At 44.4% G+C, this 13,907-nt stretch overlaps 1 protein-coding gene across 1 annotated transcript in view; it reads right to left on the minus strand.

Moving 5' to 3' along the window:
- Positions 1-5,459: 5,459 nt before the first annotated feature.
- The window catches only part of WDR59 (WD repeat domain 59), a 34,358-nt gene continuing 25,910 nt past the window's right edge, over positions 5,460-13,907 (minus strand). The window contains exons 20-26 of the mRNA XM_040409607.1: positions 13,230-13,311; positions 10,486-10,598; positions 10,268-10,400; positions 10,117-10,189; positions 8,743-8,866; positions 8,351-8,493; positions 5,460-6,744 (exon numbers count right to left, since the gene is read on the minus strand). Coding sequence (XP_040265541.1) covers positions 6,509-6,744; positions 8,351-8,493; positions 8,743-8,866; positions 10,117-10,189; positions 10,268-10,400; positions 10,486-10,598; positions 13,230-13,311 — 904 coding nt within the window. The 3' untranslated portion in view covers positions 5,460-6,508. The remainder of the gene's footprint in view (positions 6,745-8,350; positions 8,494-8,742; positions 8,867-10,116; positions 10,190-10,267; positions 10,401-10,485; positions 10,599-13,229; positions 13,312-13,907) is intronic.

Genomic DNA, 13,907 nt, shown 5'->3' on the forward strand with positions numbered 1-13,907 from the left:
TGAGGAGGTCTGTGCCTTTCTAATAGTTAGGTTTCAGGTTCTCACCATTTTCTCGGTTTGTGCTTGCTGTCAGTGAATGGATTTTTTTTTGCCTGTATTCACAGGCCGAAAAAAACGCATCTTGATTGTATGCAGGGTACATTAGATGAGACTGCTCTGACACACTGTAACAAAGCTCTGCTGCTGCATGAGCAGTGCATTACCAGATCAAGATTCCAGGCTCTGACAGCAAGCTGAGGTCTTAAAAAGGGTGACAAATTAAAACACAAAAGTGCATTTGAAAGTTTCAGATCTTTTCATAATTTAGTTTTATTTATAGAAGGCAGGAAAACCCCTTTCTGGTACGGCATCATTAGGCATATGGTGGCACTATTATATAGGTGTAGTATGGTATCTTCATACCCATGGTGGCACTATTATATAGGTGTAGTATGGTATCTTCATACCCATGGTGGCACTATTATATAGGTGTAGTACGGTATCTTTATACCCATGGTGGCACTATTATATAGGTGTAGTATGGTATCTTTATACCCATGGTGGCACTATTATATAGGTGTAGTATGGTATCTTTATACCCATGGTGGCACTATTATACAGGTGTAGTACGGTATCTTTATACCCATGGTGGCACTGTTATATAGGTGTAGTACGGTATCTTTATACCCATGGTGGCACTATTATACAGGTGTAGTACGGTATCTTTATACCCATGGTGGCACTATTATATAGGTGTAGTATGGTATCTTTATACCCATGGTGGCACTATTATACAGGTGTAGTACGGTATCTTTATACCCATGGTGGCACTATTATATAGGTGTAGTACGGTATCTTTATACCCATGGTGGCACTATTATATAGGTGTAGTACGGTATCTTTATACCCATGGTGGCACTGTTATATAGGTGTAGTATGGTATCTTTATACCCATGGTGGCACTATTATATAGGTGTAGTATGGTATCTTTATACCCATGGTGGCACTATTATATAGGTGTAGTATGGTATCTTTATACCCATGGTGACACTATTATAGGTGTAGTACGGTATCTTTATACCCATGGTGGCACTGTTATATAGGTGTAGTATGGTATCTTTATACCCATGGTGGCACTATTATATAGGTGTAGTATGGTATCTTTATACCCATGGTGACACTATTATAGGTGTAGTACGGTATCTTTATACCCATGGTGGCACTATTACATGGATGCGGTACGGCATCATTAGGCACATGGAGCATGTTATAGGTGTGAGATGGCCTCATTGTGTAGCCGTGGTATGACACTAGTGAAGTCAAGCATGGTGTGGTACTGTTATATGGCCCTGTGTGGTTGTGTAATATAGTTATTACAGTATTCAGTGAGGAACAGAAGTATTTGAACACCCTGTGATTTTGCAAGTTCTCCCACTTAGAAATCATGGAGGGGTCTGACATTCACATTGTAGGTGCGTTCCTACTCTGAGAGACAGAATAAATAAAATAAAAAATTCAGGAAATCACATTGTATGATTTTTAAAGAATGTATTTGTCTTGCACTGCTGAACATAAGTATTTGAACACCTGAGAAAATCAGTGTAATATTTGGTACAGAAGCCTTTGTTTGCAGTTACAGAGGTCAGACGTCTCCTGCAGTTCTTGACCAGGTTTGCACACACTGCAGCAGGGATTTTGGCCCACTCCTCCACACAGATCTCCTCTAGATCTGTCAGGTTTCGGGGCTGTCGCTGAGCAACACAGAGTTTCAGCTCCCTCCAAAGATGTTCTATTGGATTTAGGTCTGGAGACTGGCTAGGCCACTCCAGAACCTTGATATGCTTCTGACGGAGCCACTCCTTGGTTATCCTGGCTGTGTGCTTCGGGTCGTTGTCATGTTGGAAGACCCAGCCATGACCCATCTTCAGTGCTCTGACTGAGGGAAGGAGGTTGTTGCTCAAAATCTCACAATAAATGGCCCCATTCGTCCTGTCCCCTTCACAGAAAAGCACCCCCAAAGCATGATGTTACCCCCCCCCCCCCCCCCCATGCTTCACAGTAGGGATGGTGTTCTTGGGATGCAACTCATCCTTCTTTTTCCTCCATCTGACCACCTCTGGATCATCCAGATGGTCATTGGCAAACTTCAGACGGGCCTGGACATGTGATGACGAGCAGGGGAACCTTCCGTGCAATACATAATTTGAAACCATGACGGCGTAGTGTTCTACCGACAGTGACCTTTGAAACTGTGGTCCCAGCTCTCTTCATGTCATTGACCAGCTCCTCCCTTGTAGTTCTGGGCTGATTCCTCACCTTTCTTATCATCAGTGATACCCCACGAGGTGAGATCTTACATGGAGCCCCAGTCCGAGGGAGACTGACAGGTGTCTTTAGCCTCTTCTATTTTCTAACAATTGCTCCAACGTTGATCTATTTTCACCAAGCTGCTTGGCAATTGCCCCGTAGCCCTTTCCAGCCTTGTGGAGGTCCACAATTTTGTCTCTGGTGTCTTTTGGCAGCTCTTTGGTCTTGCCCATGGTAGTAGTTGGCGTCTGACTGACTGTGGGGTGGACAGGGGTCTTTAAAGAGCTCAGACAGGTGCTACTAAGTTAGATGAATGAGTGGATTAGAGGTGGACTTTTTAAAGGCACAGTAACAGGTCTTTGAGAGACAGAATTCTTGCTGTTTCTCAGGTGTTCAAATACTTATGTTCAGCTGTGAAAGACAAATAAAACCTTTAAAAATCATACAATGTGATTTCCTGATTTTTTTAAAATTAAATTCTGTCTCTCAGAGTGGGAATGCACCTACCATGTGAATTTCGGACCCCGCCATGATTTCTAAGTGGGAGAACTTCCAAAATCGCAGGGTGTTCAAATACTTCTGTTCCTCACCGTATGTCAGTATTATTCACGTTGAGGCCGGGGTCACAGTTGTTTTTCGCTGTGTGTCTGCAGCAAAAAACCGCAACATAACTGCACGTAATACATGCCGAGTTTTGCTGCAGAAAAGCCAGTGGATTTCAGCCTCTCCGTTTAGAAGGGTGAAATCCACGCAGGAAATCTGCTGCCTAAATTGACATGATGCAGATCTGAATGTCTCATCCTCTTTCCTGGTAGCGTACAATGCTGCAGAGTTTCTCACGTGTGACCCTGGCCTGAGGCACCCCGTCTCCCTTCTGTGGTGACGGCGGTGGGTGGGGTGTCTGTTACACCTTTCCCGGCACTGGCCGGATGACACACACTCACACGTCCACAGCAAATACCTTTGTCCAGAGCAGTAATATCCTCGGATCTCATTACTTGCGCCCGATACAGGCCAGTGCCTTACAGTTGTGTGCGGTATCCGTGTTGTGTGGTTGCCGGGTCATTAGTCCCCATGCATCGGCCACCGTCACTGCCGAGTGGATTGTATGGCCATTCCCGCTATACATTATGGGAACACGGCGTGACGCTTCCGACCCTCATGACTCTCTGTGACCGCACAATCTGCGAATTCCTGTAGAATGACACAGCCGCCACCCGTGCATGGGAGATTTGAGCCCGCGTCATACATGCGACCTATGCCAGTGGTCGTTACAGGCTCAAAGGGTCCAGCGCCCTTAAGGAAAAGACCAAAAATGCATCCCTGCCATTGGTGTTTTCTTCTGACTGTGGAGAAAACGCATCAGCAATTTCTTCCACTAGGGGGAGCTCTAGGAACTGTGTGAAACATATTGTACCCTTTGCCCCCATTCTGACCGAACGGACAGTGATGCAAGGGTTAAAGGAGGGAGATAAAGTGACGGTATATTAGATATCATGGCAGACGGACATATGGAACAGTTGCGACATATCGCGCCCGGTGGAGCGCAGTCGCCAGATTTGCCTGAAGGGTTAATGAAGCCAATTCCAAGACAGCGCCTGAAAGCAGGTCCTGTATAAACCCTGTGTGCGGGGACAGAACTGATGATGTCATCGGTGGAGATCAGCCACGTCTGCATGCAGGAGATAATCCGATGTCTGCGCCGAGGTCTTAGGCGGGTGCCAGATGTTTACAGCGAGTTAGCGCCCTGTGGGTGACACACAAGACAAAAGGTGGAAATTCCACCCCAAAAAAAAAAAATCATACTGGAGGGGGGTTTCCAGTCTTGCGCAAAAAGATCTGCAGCTTACTGATCTACTTTGTTTCAGGTCTCAAGATCTCTGCTTGCTATTAGTGAATAGAAACACTTGTTGACATCCAGTGGCCTCAAACCCTTCTCAATCTAATGCTTCTCACAGCTGAGGGTCTGTTACAGTTTCATCCAGTCTAGATCCCCCTGAGCTTAACTTATCTGTTCTGATAGTTTGTTACAGTGTTTCAGGCTGGAGCATTGTCTGGTAACAAACCCTCAGCTGTGAGAAGTGTTAGGTCTGTACTAGTTTTTGGCTTGAAGATGCAAACAAAGAATATTTTCAGTATCAGCCAAACACCGCCGCGGAGTACAACCATATGCCTAATGACGCCGTACCACATCTATATGACAGTGCCAGTGTGTGCCTAATCATGCCGTACAATACCTGTATAATAGTGCTACATGGGTATAATGACGCTGTACCACACCTATATAAGGGCTCATTTACACAACCGTATGTATTTTGCAGTGTGCAAAAAACGGATCCACAAAAAATACGGATGACATCAGTGTGCATTCCACATTTTGCGGAACGGAACAGCTGGCCCTTTAGAGAACAGTCCTATCCTTGTCCGTAATGCGGACAATAATAGGACATGTTCTATTTTTTTGCGGAACTGAAATACGGACATACGGAAACTGAATGCACCCGGAGTAACTTCCGTTTTTTTTTTGCGGACCGATTGAAATGAATGGTTCCGCATACAGTCTGCAAAAAAAACGGAACGGACACAGAAAGAAAATACGTTTGTGTGCATGAGCCCTCACAGTGCCACCACGTGCCTAATGATGCCGAACCACATCTATATAATAGTGCCACCACGTGCCTAATGACGCCGTACCACATCTATATAATAGTGCCACCACGTGCCTAATGATGCCGAACCACATCTATATAATAGTGCCACCACGTGCCTAATGACGCCGTACCACATCTATATAATAGTGCCACCACGTGCCTAATGATGCCGAACCACATCTATATAATAGTGCCACCACGTGCCTAATGATGCCGTACCACACTTTATAAATGCTATAGCGGTCTCTAGGTTACAACTTGCTGCAAAAGATGGGTGACGAGCATTTGGGCTCAGAGGTTGCAGTTGTTCAAGAGTGCAGAAGAACCATGTTGCCTTACCGTCAGGCATCTGGGAAAGCTGGGTGACCGGTAGGAGATGTAATGGAGGCCATACCAGTCGTCACCCAGCTTTCCTGGAGACAAAAGCAGCAGAAGAATGTTATTTTACGAAGACTAGAAAAGAACAACTCGAGGACTTACATATCATTTTGAAAAATGTACTGAAGTAAGACATCTGGTCAGACGGCGGCATTTTTTTAATTTTATTTTTCACTTTTTTTTTTATATAAATAAATCATTTATATCACATTCGGTAAACGACGGCAGCAGAAGACAATGGCAGCCGTATAGATGGAGACAGACCACAGGGGGATCACTCAGATCTCCATTAATGTAGGTGGATCTGAAAAACTAACCCAATGACCAACTTCTTGCAAAGCATTTTCTTCATGTCCACTTTACTCCAATGATTCCTGATCAGCTGCAATGTCTACTAGAGTCAAAGGTAAACTGAAATACACCTGCCATCTCATTACAGAATCATGCTTTACACTGCAGCTCTGCTCTATTAAGGCATATCTGTGCTGAGACACTCCCGCTAATCTAAAGTGTTCTGAGCACCACCTTCAGTCTTATAAGAGGCTACGACTGCTATTCTGCTCCCAACCTTATGCTTTACACTGCAGCTTTGCTTTTTCAAAAATGGTTGCAAAGTATAGGCATTTGCTCAGCAGCAAATCTGTGCAAGGACAGAATGGTCATAAACTACAAGCAACTAAACAACCAGTGAGAAAAAGAGCATCATGGAATAATGGTTGTGCGCCTGGAAAGGGGAGGGGTCTAATTAAGGGGAGGGGTCTGGAGAACAGGTGCTATGTGGTGCCCTATTTGTGGACCTATCTGTGGTCAGCTCAGTCCAATAGAAATTCAGGTAAGTGGCAGTGTCTGAGAGGAACCATCAGACATGAAAAAGAGGTAGATGAGATCAAAAGGGGGAAAAGAAAAATATTTAAAGGGGCTCTTAAAGACAGTGGCCTCGGGCTGGGCCTGGCTAAAAGTCACGAAAGTGAAGACCCCTTTGAGTGATGGCATCAGGTTCTCTTATGTGGAAAACTCACCCCGGAGGAGCCACATCCATAAAGACAAAGGACAAAGGCCTCGTGGGCGCGGTACACAATTCAGGACATGACCATTGTACTGGCGTGCAGTTCTCTGTGTCACCTAATGGTGGCGCCATCATGGACTTTGGCAAGGATAGCATTTGTGTGGAGCTACCTGTGAATTCAGGAATATTAGAAGGTGCTCTCCAAAAGGCAGTGGCAGCCGCAGCCAGTGGGACAGACCTCCTGCGAGCTGAACCATTCCAGCATGTGAGCCGTGTGCCCTCCATGTCCACAACGCAAGCAGAAGTTGGAAGAGCCCCGGACGGCGACATGGCAGATGGCACACTGGAAGGTGAATCCCTTACAGATCGCGCATTGGGTTCCTCGCACCTCGCTGCGACAGTGGCTGCAATACACCCCGAATTCTGATGGCGAGAAAACAGGCAGTATTATAGTAGTTATATTCTTGTACATAGGAGCCAGTATTATAGTAGTTATATTCTTGTACATAGGAGGCAGTATTATAGTAGTTATATTCTTATACATAGGAGCAGTAGTATAGTAGTTATATTCTTGTACATAGGAGGCAGTATTATAGTAGTTATATTCTTGTACATAGGAGCAGTATTATAGTAGTTATATTCTTGTACATAGGAGGCAGTATTATAGTAGTTATATTCTTGTACATAGGAGCAGTATTATAGTAGTTATATTCTTGTACATAGGAGACAGTATTATAGTAGATATATTCTTGTACATAGGAGCAGTATTATAGTAGTTATATTCTTGTACATAGGAGCAGTATTAAAGTAGTTATATTCTTGTACATAGGAGGCAGTATTATAGTAGTTCTATTCTTGTACATAGGAGGCAGTATTATAGTAGTTATATTCTTGTACATAGGAGCTGTATTATAGTAGTTATATTCTTGTACATAGGAGCAGTATTATAGTAGTTATATTCTTGTACATAGGAGCAGTATTATAGTAGTTATATTCTTGTACATAGGAGCAGTATTATAGTAGTTATATTCTTGTACATAGGAGGCAGTATTATAGTAGTTATATTCTTGTATATAGGACGCAGTATTATAGTAGTTATATTCTTGTACATAGGAGGCAGTATTATAGTAGTTATATTCTTGTATATAGGAGGCAGTATTATAGTAGTTATATTCTTGTATATAGGACGCAGTATTATAGTAGTTATATTCTTGTACATAGGAGGCAGTATTATAGTAGTTATATTCTTGTACATAGGAGCAGTATTATAGTAGTTATATTCTTGTACATAGGAGCAGTATTATAGTAGTTATATTCTTGTACATAGGAGCAGTATTATAGTAGTTATATTCTTGTACATAGGAGCAGTATTATAGTAGTTATATTCTTGTACATAGAAGGCAGTATTATAGTAGTTATATTCTTGTACATAGAAGGCAGTATTATAGTAGTTATATTCTTGTACATAGGAGGCAGTATTATAGTAGTTATATTCTTGTACATAGGAGCAGTATTATAGTAGTTATATTCTTGTACATAGGAGCAGTATTATAGTAGTTATATCCTTGTACATAGGAGCAGTATTATAGTAGTTATATTCTTGTACCTAGGAGCAGTATTATAGTAGTTATATTCTTGTACATAGGAGGCAGTATTATAGTAGTTATATTCTTGTACATAGGAGCAGTATTATAGTAGTTATATTCTTGTACATAGGAGGCAGTATTATAGTAGTTATATTCATGTACATAGGAGCAGTATTATAGTAGTTATATTCTTGCACATAGGAGCAGTATTATAGTAGTTATATTCTTGTACAGGGGGCAGTATTATAGTAGTTATATTCTTGTACATAGGAGGCAGTATTATAGTAGTTATATTCTTGTACAGGGGGCAGTATTATAGTAGTTATATTCCTGCACATATGAGCAGTATTATTATTTGACATGGGAGAAGTATTATAGTAGTTACTATAAGAGTATGGCTAACTAAATCTAAGGGTCACATTGTATTCATAGTCACTACTGACCGATGCCCCGATGAGGCTCAGGAGGAGAGGATACAAATTTCAGAACTTCTGCTCGTTTCTCTTGAAGACCCCAGCGATACAAGATTTCTCCATAACACTTCTTAAAGTCATCAAACTGCTGAGTATTTGCTGGGTCGAGGATTCTGTTCGGCAACATGGAACATAATTAGGACTATGACACATGAAAGTGAACAGTACGAGGAGAAACAGTATTCTCAGTCCTGTAAATATAACAGGAGAGTGCGGCAAAACTGCTTCGAGATGTTACACGTCTTACTAAAAAAAAAAAAAAAGAAGAGGAGGATAGACTACATATTGCTGAAATGTGAGAAAGTGAGTTCAGACATGGCAGACTGACAGAGTCACACAGTTCTGGGTAATATGGCGATCACCTCTTGTTCTTGTCATGCTGCTCTCTCTCACGCTCCCGGGGATCCACGTAACCTAAATTACTGTAGCGGTATTCATCAGGTGAAGCGTCGCCCCAAGGAACACCATGCTCTCCATCATGACCACCTGTCAGAAGGCGAAATACACAAGGTAATGTGCTGATCCTTCATGTCGATTATTTTTTAATATTACTTGCATAAGGAGTGGGCGCCATTTCCGCTAGGTTTCTGCTATTTCACACAGCACACATCCGGAGCTAACGTCTGTGATAGGTAATAACACCGATCATAGACATTTAACCCCTCAGATGCTGTGGTCAATCTGAGAGTCTTTTCCAGAACAGCTTCCCCCGCACCGCGATCAGGGGAGCTGTTTGTTCGTTGTGATAACCTCAGTCCCTCTTACGGTTCTGAGGCCATCATAGCATTAGTTCCACAGGAACACAATGGAACTCCCATGGGCTGCAATTGTAATTGTATGGGAGGAGCAGAGGATCGCATGTTCAAGTCCTCTAAGGGAACTTAAAGTAATAGAAAAAAAAAAAAGCTTCACAAAATATAAAGTATAGAAAACTTCTAATCACCCTCCACCCCCACCTTTTCCACTGCCACTCCCCAAAACACCCAAACTATTAAAACGTAAATGTGTTTATTCCATACGGTGAGGCATAACAGGAATAAAAATTCAATATGGCCGATTCGTCATTTTTTTCCATAGCTTCACCTCCCCAAAAACAATTTAATAAAAAAAGCTATCAAAAAGTCATACACACCCAAAGTAATATCACTGTATTCGTACTGACCCAGAGAATGAAGGCAACAGGTCAGTTTTATCACATAGGGAATACCATAAAAACACTACCCAGAACTATGCTGCCCGTTTATTCTTTTCCAATTCCGCCCCATTTAGAATTTTTTTCCCCATCTTCCTACTACACTGTATGCAATAATAAATGGCGACATTCAAAAGTGTAAAAACAAGCCATAATACGTCTCTGTGAATGAAAAAAAAAAAAAAAAAGCTATGGCTCTGGGAAGGAAGGGAGTAAAAAACTAAATTGCAAAAATGGAAAATATAGCCCTGTCCTCAAAGGTTAAAAAAATAAAAATAAAAAAATCTAAATAAACTTTGAAAAAAAACTAAATTTGCTTTGTGTCTCCATATTCTGACAGCAACAACTTTTTTTTAATTGGTACATAAGACTTTTTCAGCGTGTGAAGTAGCAAGGAGCAAGGAACTCTGGGAGATTTCTGTTATGAAGGCTGCAGAATTGTGAATGCAGACAGATACATTTACTAAGTAATTAAAATGATGAACATTGTATTTCTGTGTAAACGGTCTCAGATACAACAGACACAACAGAACAGGTTTCTTACTGCCGCTCCAGCCGCTGTTACTGAAGCCAGGGTCAGAGATGTTAGATCCAGAGCCAGAGGATGTGATGCTGGGCTGTAAGAAGACCATGGACACTCAGTTTGGCCATCTTTACCTGCATATAGGACTAAGAGAGTAAAGCGAGGAACTTACGTAGCGGCTGTGGGCGGGACGTGATGGAAAAGGATGGCAGGAGGACAGTCCACTGCTCTGCAGATTGGCATCAAAAACACTGCACAACATGGCGAGGGTCTGAACGTCGTGCAAATGGCAGTAATGGGCCAGTCTGTAGGTAAAGTGAGGATGTTACCCTAAATACCAGCCACAAGGGCGAAGAACAGAGGACAGAAGGGATTACACTGTGTACATACAATGATTCCAGCAGCTGGCGGCCAAACGGGTGTCGGGCCCAAGGGGCCTCATTATCCGGGTCAGACTTAGGAGTGAGACACAAGTCACTGGAAGCAGCCGCCAGAGCCCAAACCTGGGACAAGAAGAGCTTCATTAACACATACCTATCCTGCCATCCAAAATTAACCTCCACCGTGTACTACAACCCTCACCATCTCTAAAAGGGCCTTTCTGTGTTTATAATTTCCTTGGGAATACTGTATTTTTTGGACTATAAAATGCACTTTCTCCTCCCAAAAGTGGGGGAAAGCGGCAGTGCGTCTTAGGCTACTTTCACCCCTGCGGTAGCTACCGCAAGTTTCCTCCAGCCCCATTCACTATTATGGGGCGGGCCGGAGATCTAACCGCAGCACAGCAAACAAGCTGAGAGGCGGCCGGACAAAAAACGCAGCATGTTGTAGGTTTTGTCAGATGCCTCTCGGCATGTTTGCCGTGCTGTGGCCGGACCGCCATTATAGTGAATGGGGCCGGAGCGGACTTCCGACGGCCCGGTGGACTAGCAGTAGCACGGATCCGGCAGGCTGTTCCCCCGCCGGAACAGCCTGCTGGACCCTGCTGCCGCCAGTGTTATAGTCCGAATGCGAATTGCCACTTTCATTATGAAAACGGTCATCAGCATGCAGGAGAAGCAGGTAGCGGTGAGGGAAGTGCTGCACTGGCTCTACTCACCCTCCCTGGTCTTCTTCTGAGCCCTGCTCTGTGACTGTGTCAGGACATAGTGCATGTAGGCGCGCACTATGACCTGACACTATGTGGTACGGCGAGTCCTGGATCTGCAGCACACTCTGAAGCAAGCAAGGTTTATTTATTTATTAATATCTGATATGAGGTCTGATGGGGTCCAATCTGAGGCTGAAGGGGCTGGGGGGGGGGGTCTGATGGGGAGCTGGTCTGATGCTCATGGAGGCTGGGTGTCACGGCTGTGTCATGGTCTGGTGGTAGTGGACCGTGACACTTGTCCCGCGCATGCTTGTTGCCGGTGGCAACGTGTTGTTTTAGCATGTGTGGTCACTTCCCCTTTTAGTCTGGTGTTCCTTCCCATTTTGGTGTGTACGGGGTCTAGGTTTGTGCACAAGGTGGAGCTGGGTGTGGCCTCATGACTCTTCTTATATTGGAGTTGTGAGCCTGAGGTCAGTTGTTTGTCTGCCTTTGTAGGAGAAGGAGCTTTGCTCCTCTCTGGATGTCTCACCTGTCCGTGAGGGCCTCCTTGTGGAACATCAAGGTCTTTAGCGATGTCTCCCTATATTCTCCTCCTTGTTCCCTACCTTACCTGTTGGTTTAAAGAGAGAAAGAAGTCCAGCTCAGTTCAGGTGCAAATACGTGGCTTCTTTATTTCAGCGGTTATAAAATTTCCATACAGCAAGGTGCACGTGCTGTATGGAAATTTTACAACCGCTGAAATAAAGAAGCCACGTATTTGCACCTGAACTGAGCTTGACTTCTTTCTCTCTTTAAACCATTTCGTATACTCCCGCATCCAGGTGCGGTGTCCGTGCCCGGAGGGTGTCGTGGAGAAGGTGAGAGCTGCCTTACGCCTAACTACCTTACCTGTTGTTATGTTTGGCATGGGTTTGTTTTGGGGATTTGTTGTCATGTCTAGTTTGGTGTTCTACGTCTGGTATGTTTGGTGTAATGCCCAGCATGGTTTCTAGACATCCCCTTGTTTGTCTGTGCCTCCAGAAGGGGGGTCTCAGGGTTCCCTGGAGGGGGAACCGCTAGTCAGTGTGCAGCTCTGCTGGGGCTGCCATGCATCCTATCCGCATGGGGGTCCAGGCAGTTTCTGGTTTGCTGGATTCTGTGTTTGTGTTTTGTGCTGTGTCCTGTGAGGTGAACGGGTTCCAGTACATCTGCATGGGGTCCAGTCGTCGTGGTTGTAGCGGCAGGTAAGTGCGTGTTGTTCGGGGCTCTTACCTGCCGATCCAGTAGCTGTGCACTGTCTGTCCCTTCCCTGGCAGTTAGGCCAGTGAGACTCCTATTCATCCGTGTCTCGGATGAACAGGTTGTGTCATCCCCTTTCTCTATTTGAGGGACTATCAGGGCGAATCAGGGTCCTAGGTTTCCTGGGTATGAGCCGTCCTACCATCCAGGTCTGATCATATGGTGAGGAGTTAGGGCGAGGATTAGGGATGCAATAGGAGGTGACCAGCTCCCTGATCCCAGCCTCTGGCCTAGTTGCTTGTCCGTCTGCTTTACATTGTATGGTTCCCCCCACTCCCCACCGTGACACTGAGGGTCTGATCTGAGGCTAATGGAGGCTGGGAGATCTGATCTGAGGTCTGATGAAGAAAGGGGGTCTAAGCTGAGGGATTTTCTCTGAGGTCTGATGGAAAATATTTTTTTCTTATTGTCCTCCTCTAAATCCTAGGTGCATCTAATAATCCGTTGCATCTCACAGTCCGAAAAATACTGATTGAAGATCTATGGATATCATAGCAGTGAGGGGTCTGACTCCCAGCACCCTCAGCCAGCAGCTGTTTGAACAGACCAGTGAGGATCTGTGCCGAGATGCCCGTGTATGAAAGGCTGAATCACTGTGTTCCTCTGCTGGATGTCAGGCAGGGTGCACCTCACTTGTGAGGGGCTGTCCATGCCTCATCAGCAGCCTCTGGGAGGAGCAGCCAACAGTTGTCCCATTTATTTAATAAAACACCAGTTTAGGAGGAATATTACCAGGATCAGATATGGAGGCCTCAGGGGCACTCACCTGCACCAGATCCCTGCGGCCCACACTGAGGGCGGAGGCAGCGTTCTTCTGACACATCTCCTGGAGATCACCGCGGTTTAATCTAATTAAAAAGAAAATAATTAGAACTATAGTTATGCAATCTAATCATTAAAAGGGGACCTCATCTTGGTAAGTCACTGGTAGATTTTGCCATCAGTTCATAATCGGTAGGGTCCCCCATCAATCCAGAATATCTAGAGGCTGCAGCCATGGTTTAGCACCGTAGATAAGACCCTTCCCGATCATAAAGTGATGGCAAATGCTAGTGTGATGCCATCAGTTGGAAATACCCCTTCTGAGTGCTTAATATTGATGCGCTACCCTCGGGTCATCGGTATCTGATCAGTGGGGGGTTTGACTCCCGGCATGACGGGTGCGGGGCGCTTGCACAGGTCTTCGTTGCCAAGTGTCATGCAGTTAAATATGGCATGCCTCTAACAGCCATCTCTTATCTCTTCATACAGGTATAATAACTTTGCTTGCTGTATACCATCTCCTGCACAATCTTCAAACATTCTTATGGTATAATAACTCTTCTTGCTGTATACCATGTGCCTTTTCTCTATGTCCATTTTCTTATGTGCTTTTTACCTCCACCTTCACCGCCCTGTTTCTCCTCCATTACTTTCTATCCACATTAGCCCCTCTCTCCTTCAC

The sequence above is a fragment of the Bufo bufo genome, chromosome 10, assembly GCF_905171765.1.
Source record: "Bufo bufo chromosome 10, aBufBuf1.1, whole genome shotgun sequence".
Classification (NCBI taxonomy): Eukaryota; Metazoa; Chordata; class Amphibia; order Anura; family Bufonidae; genus Bufo; species Bufo bufo.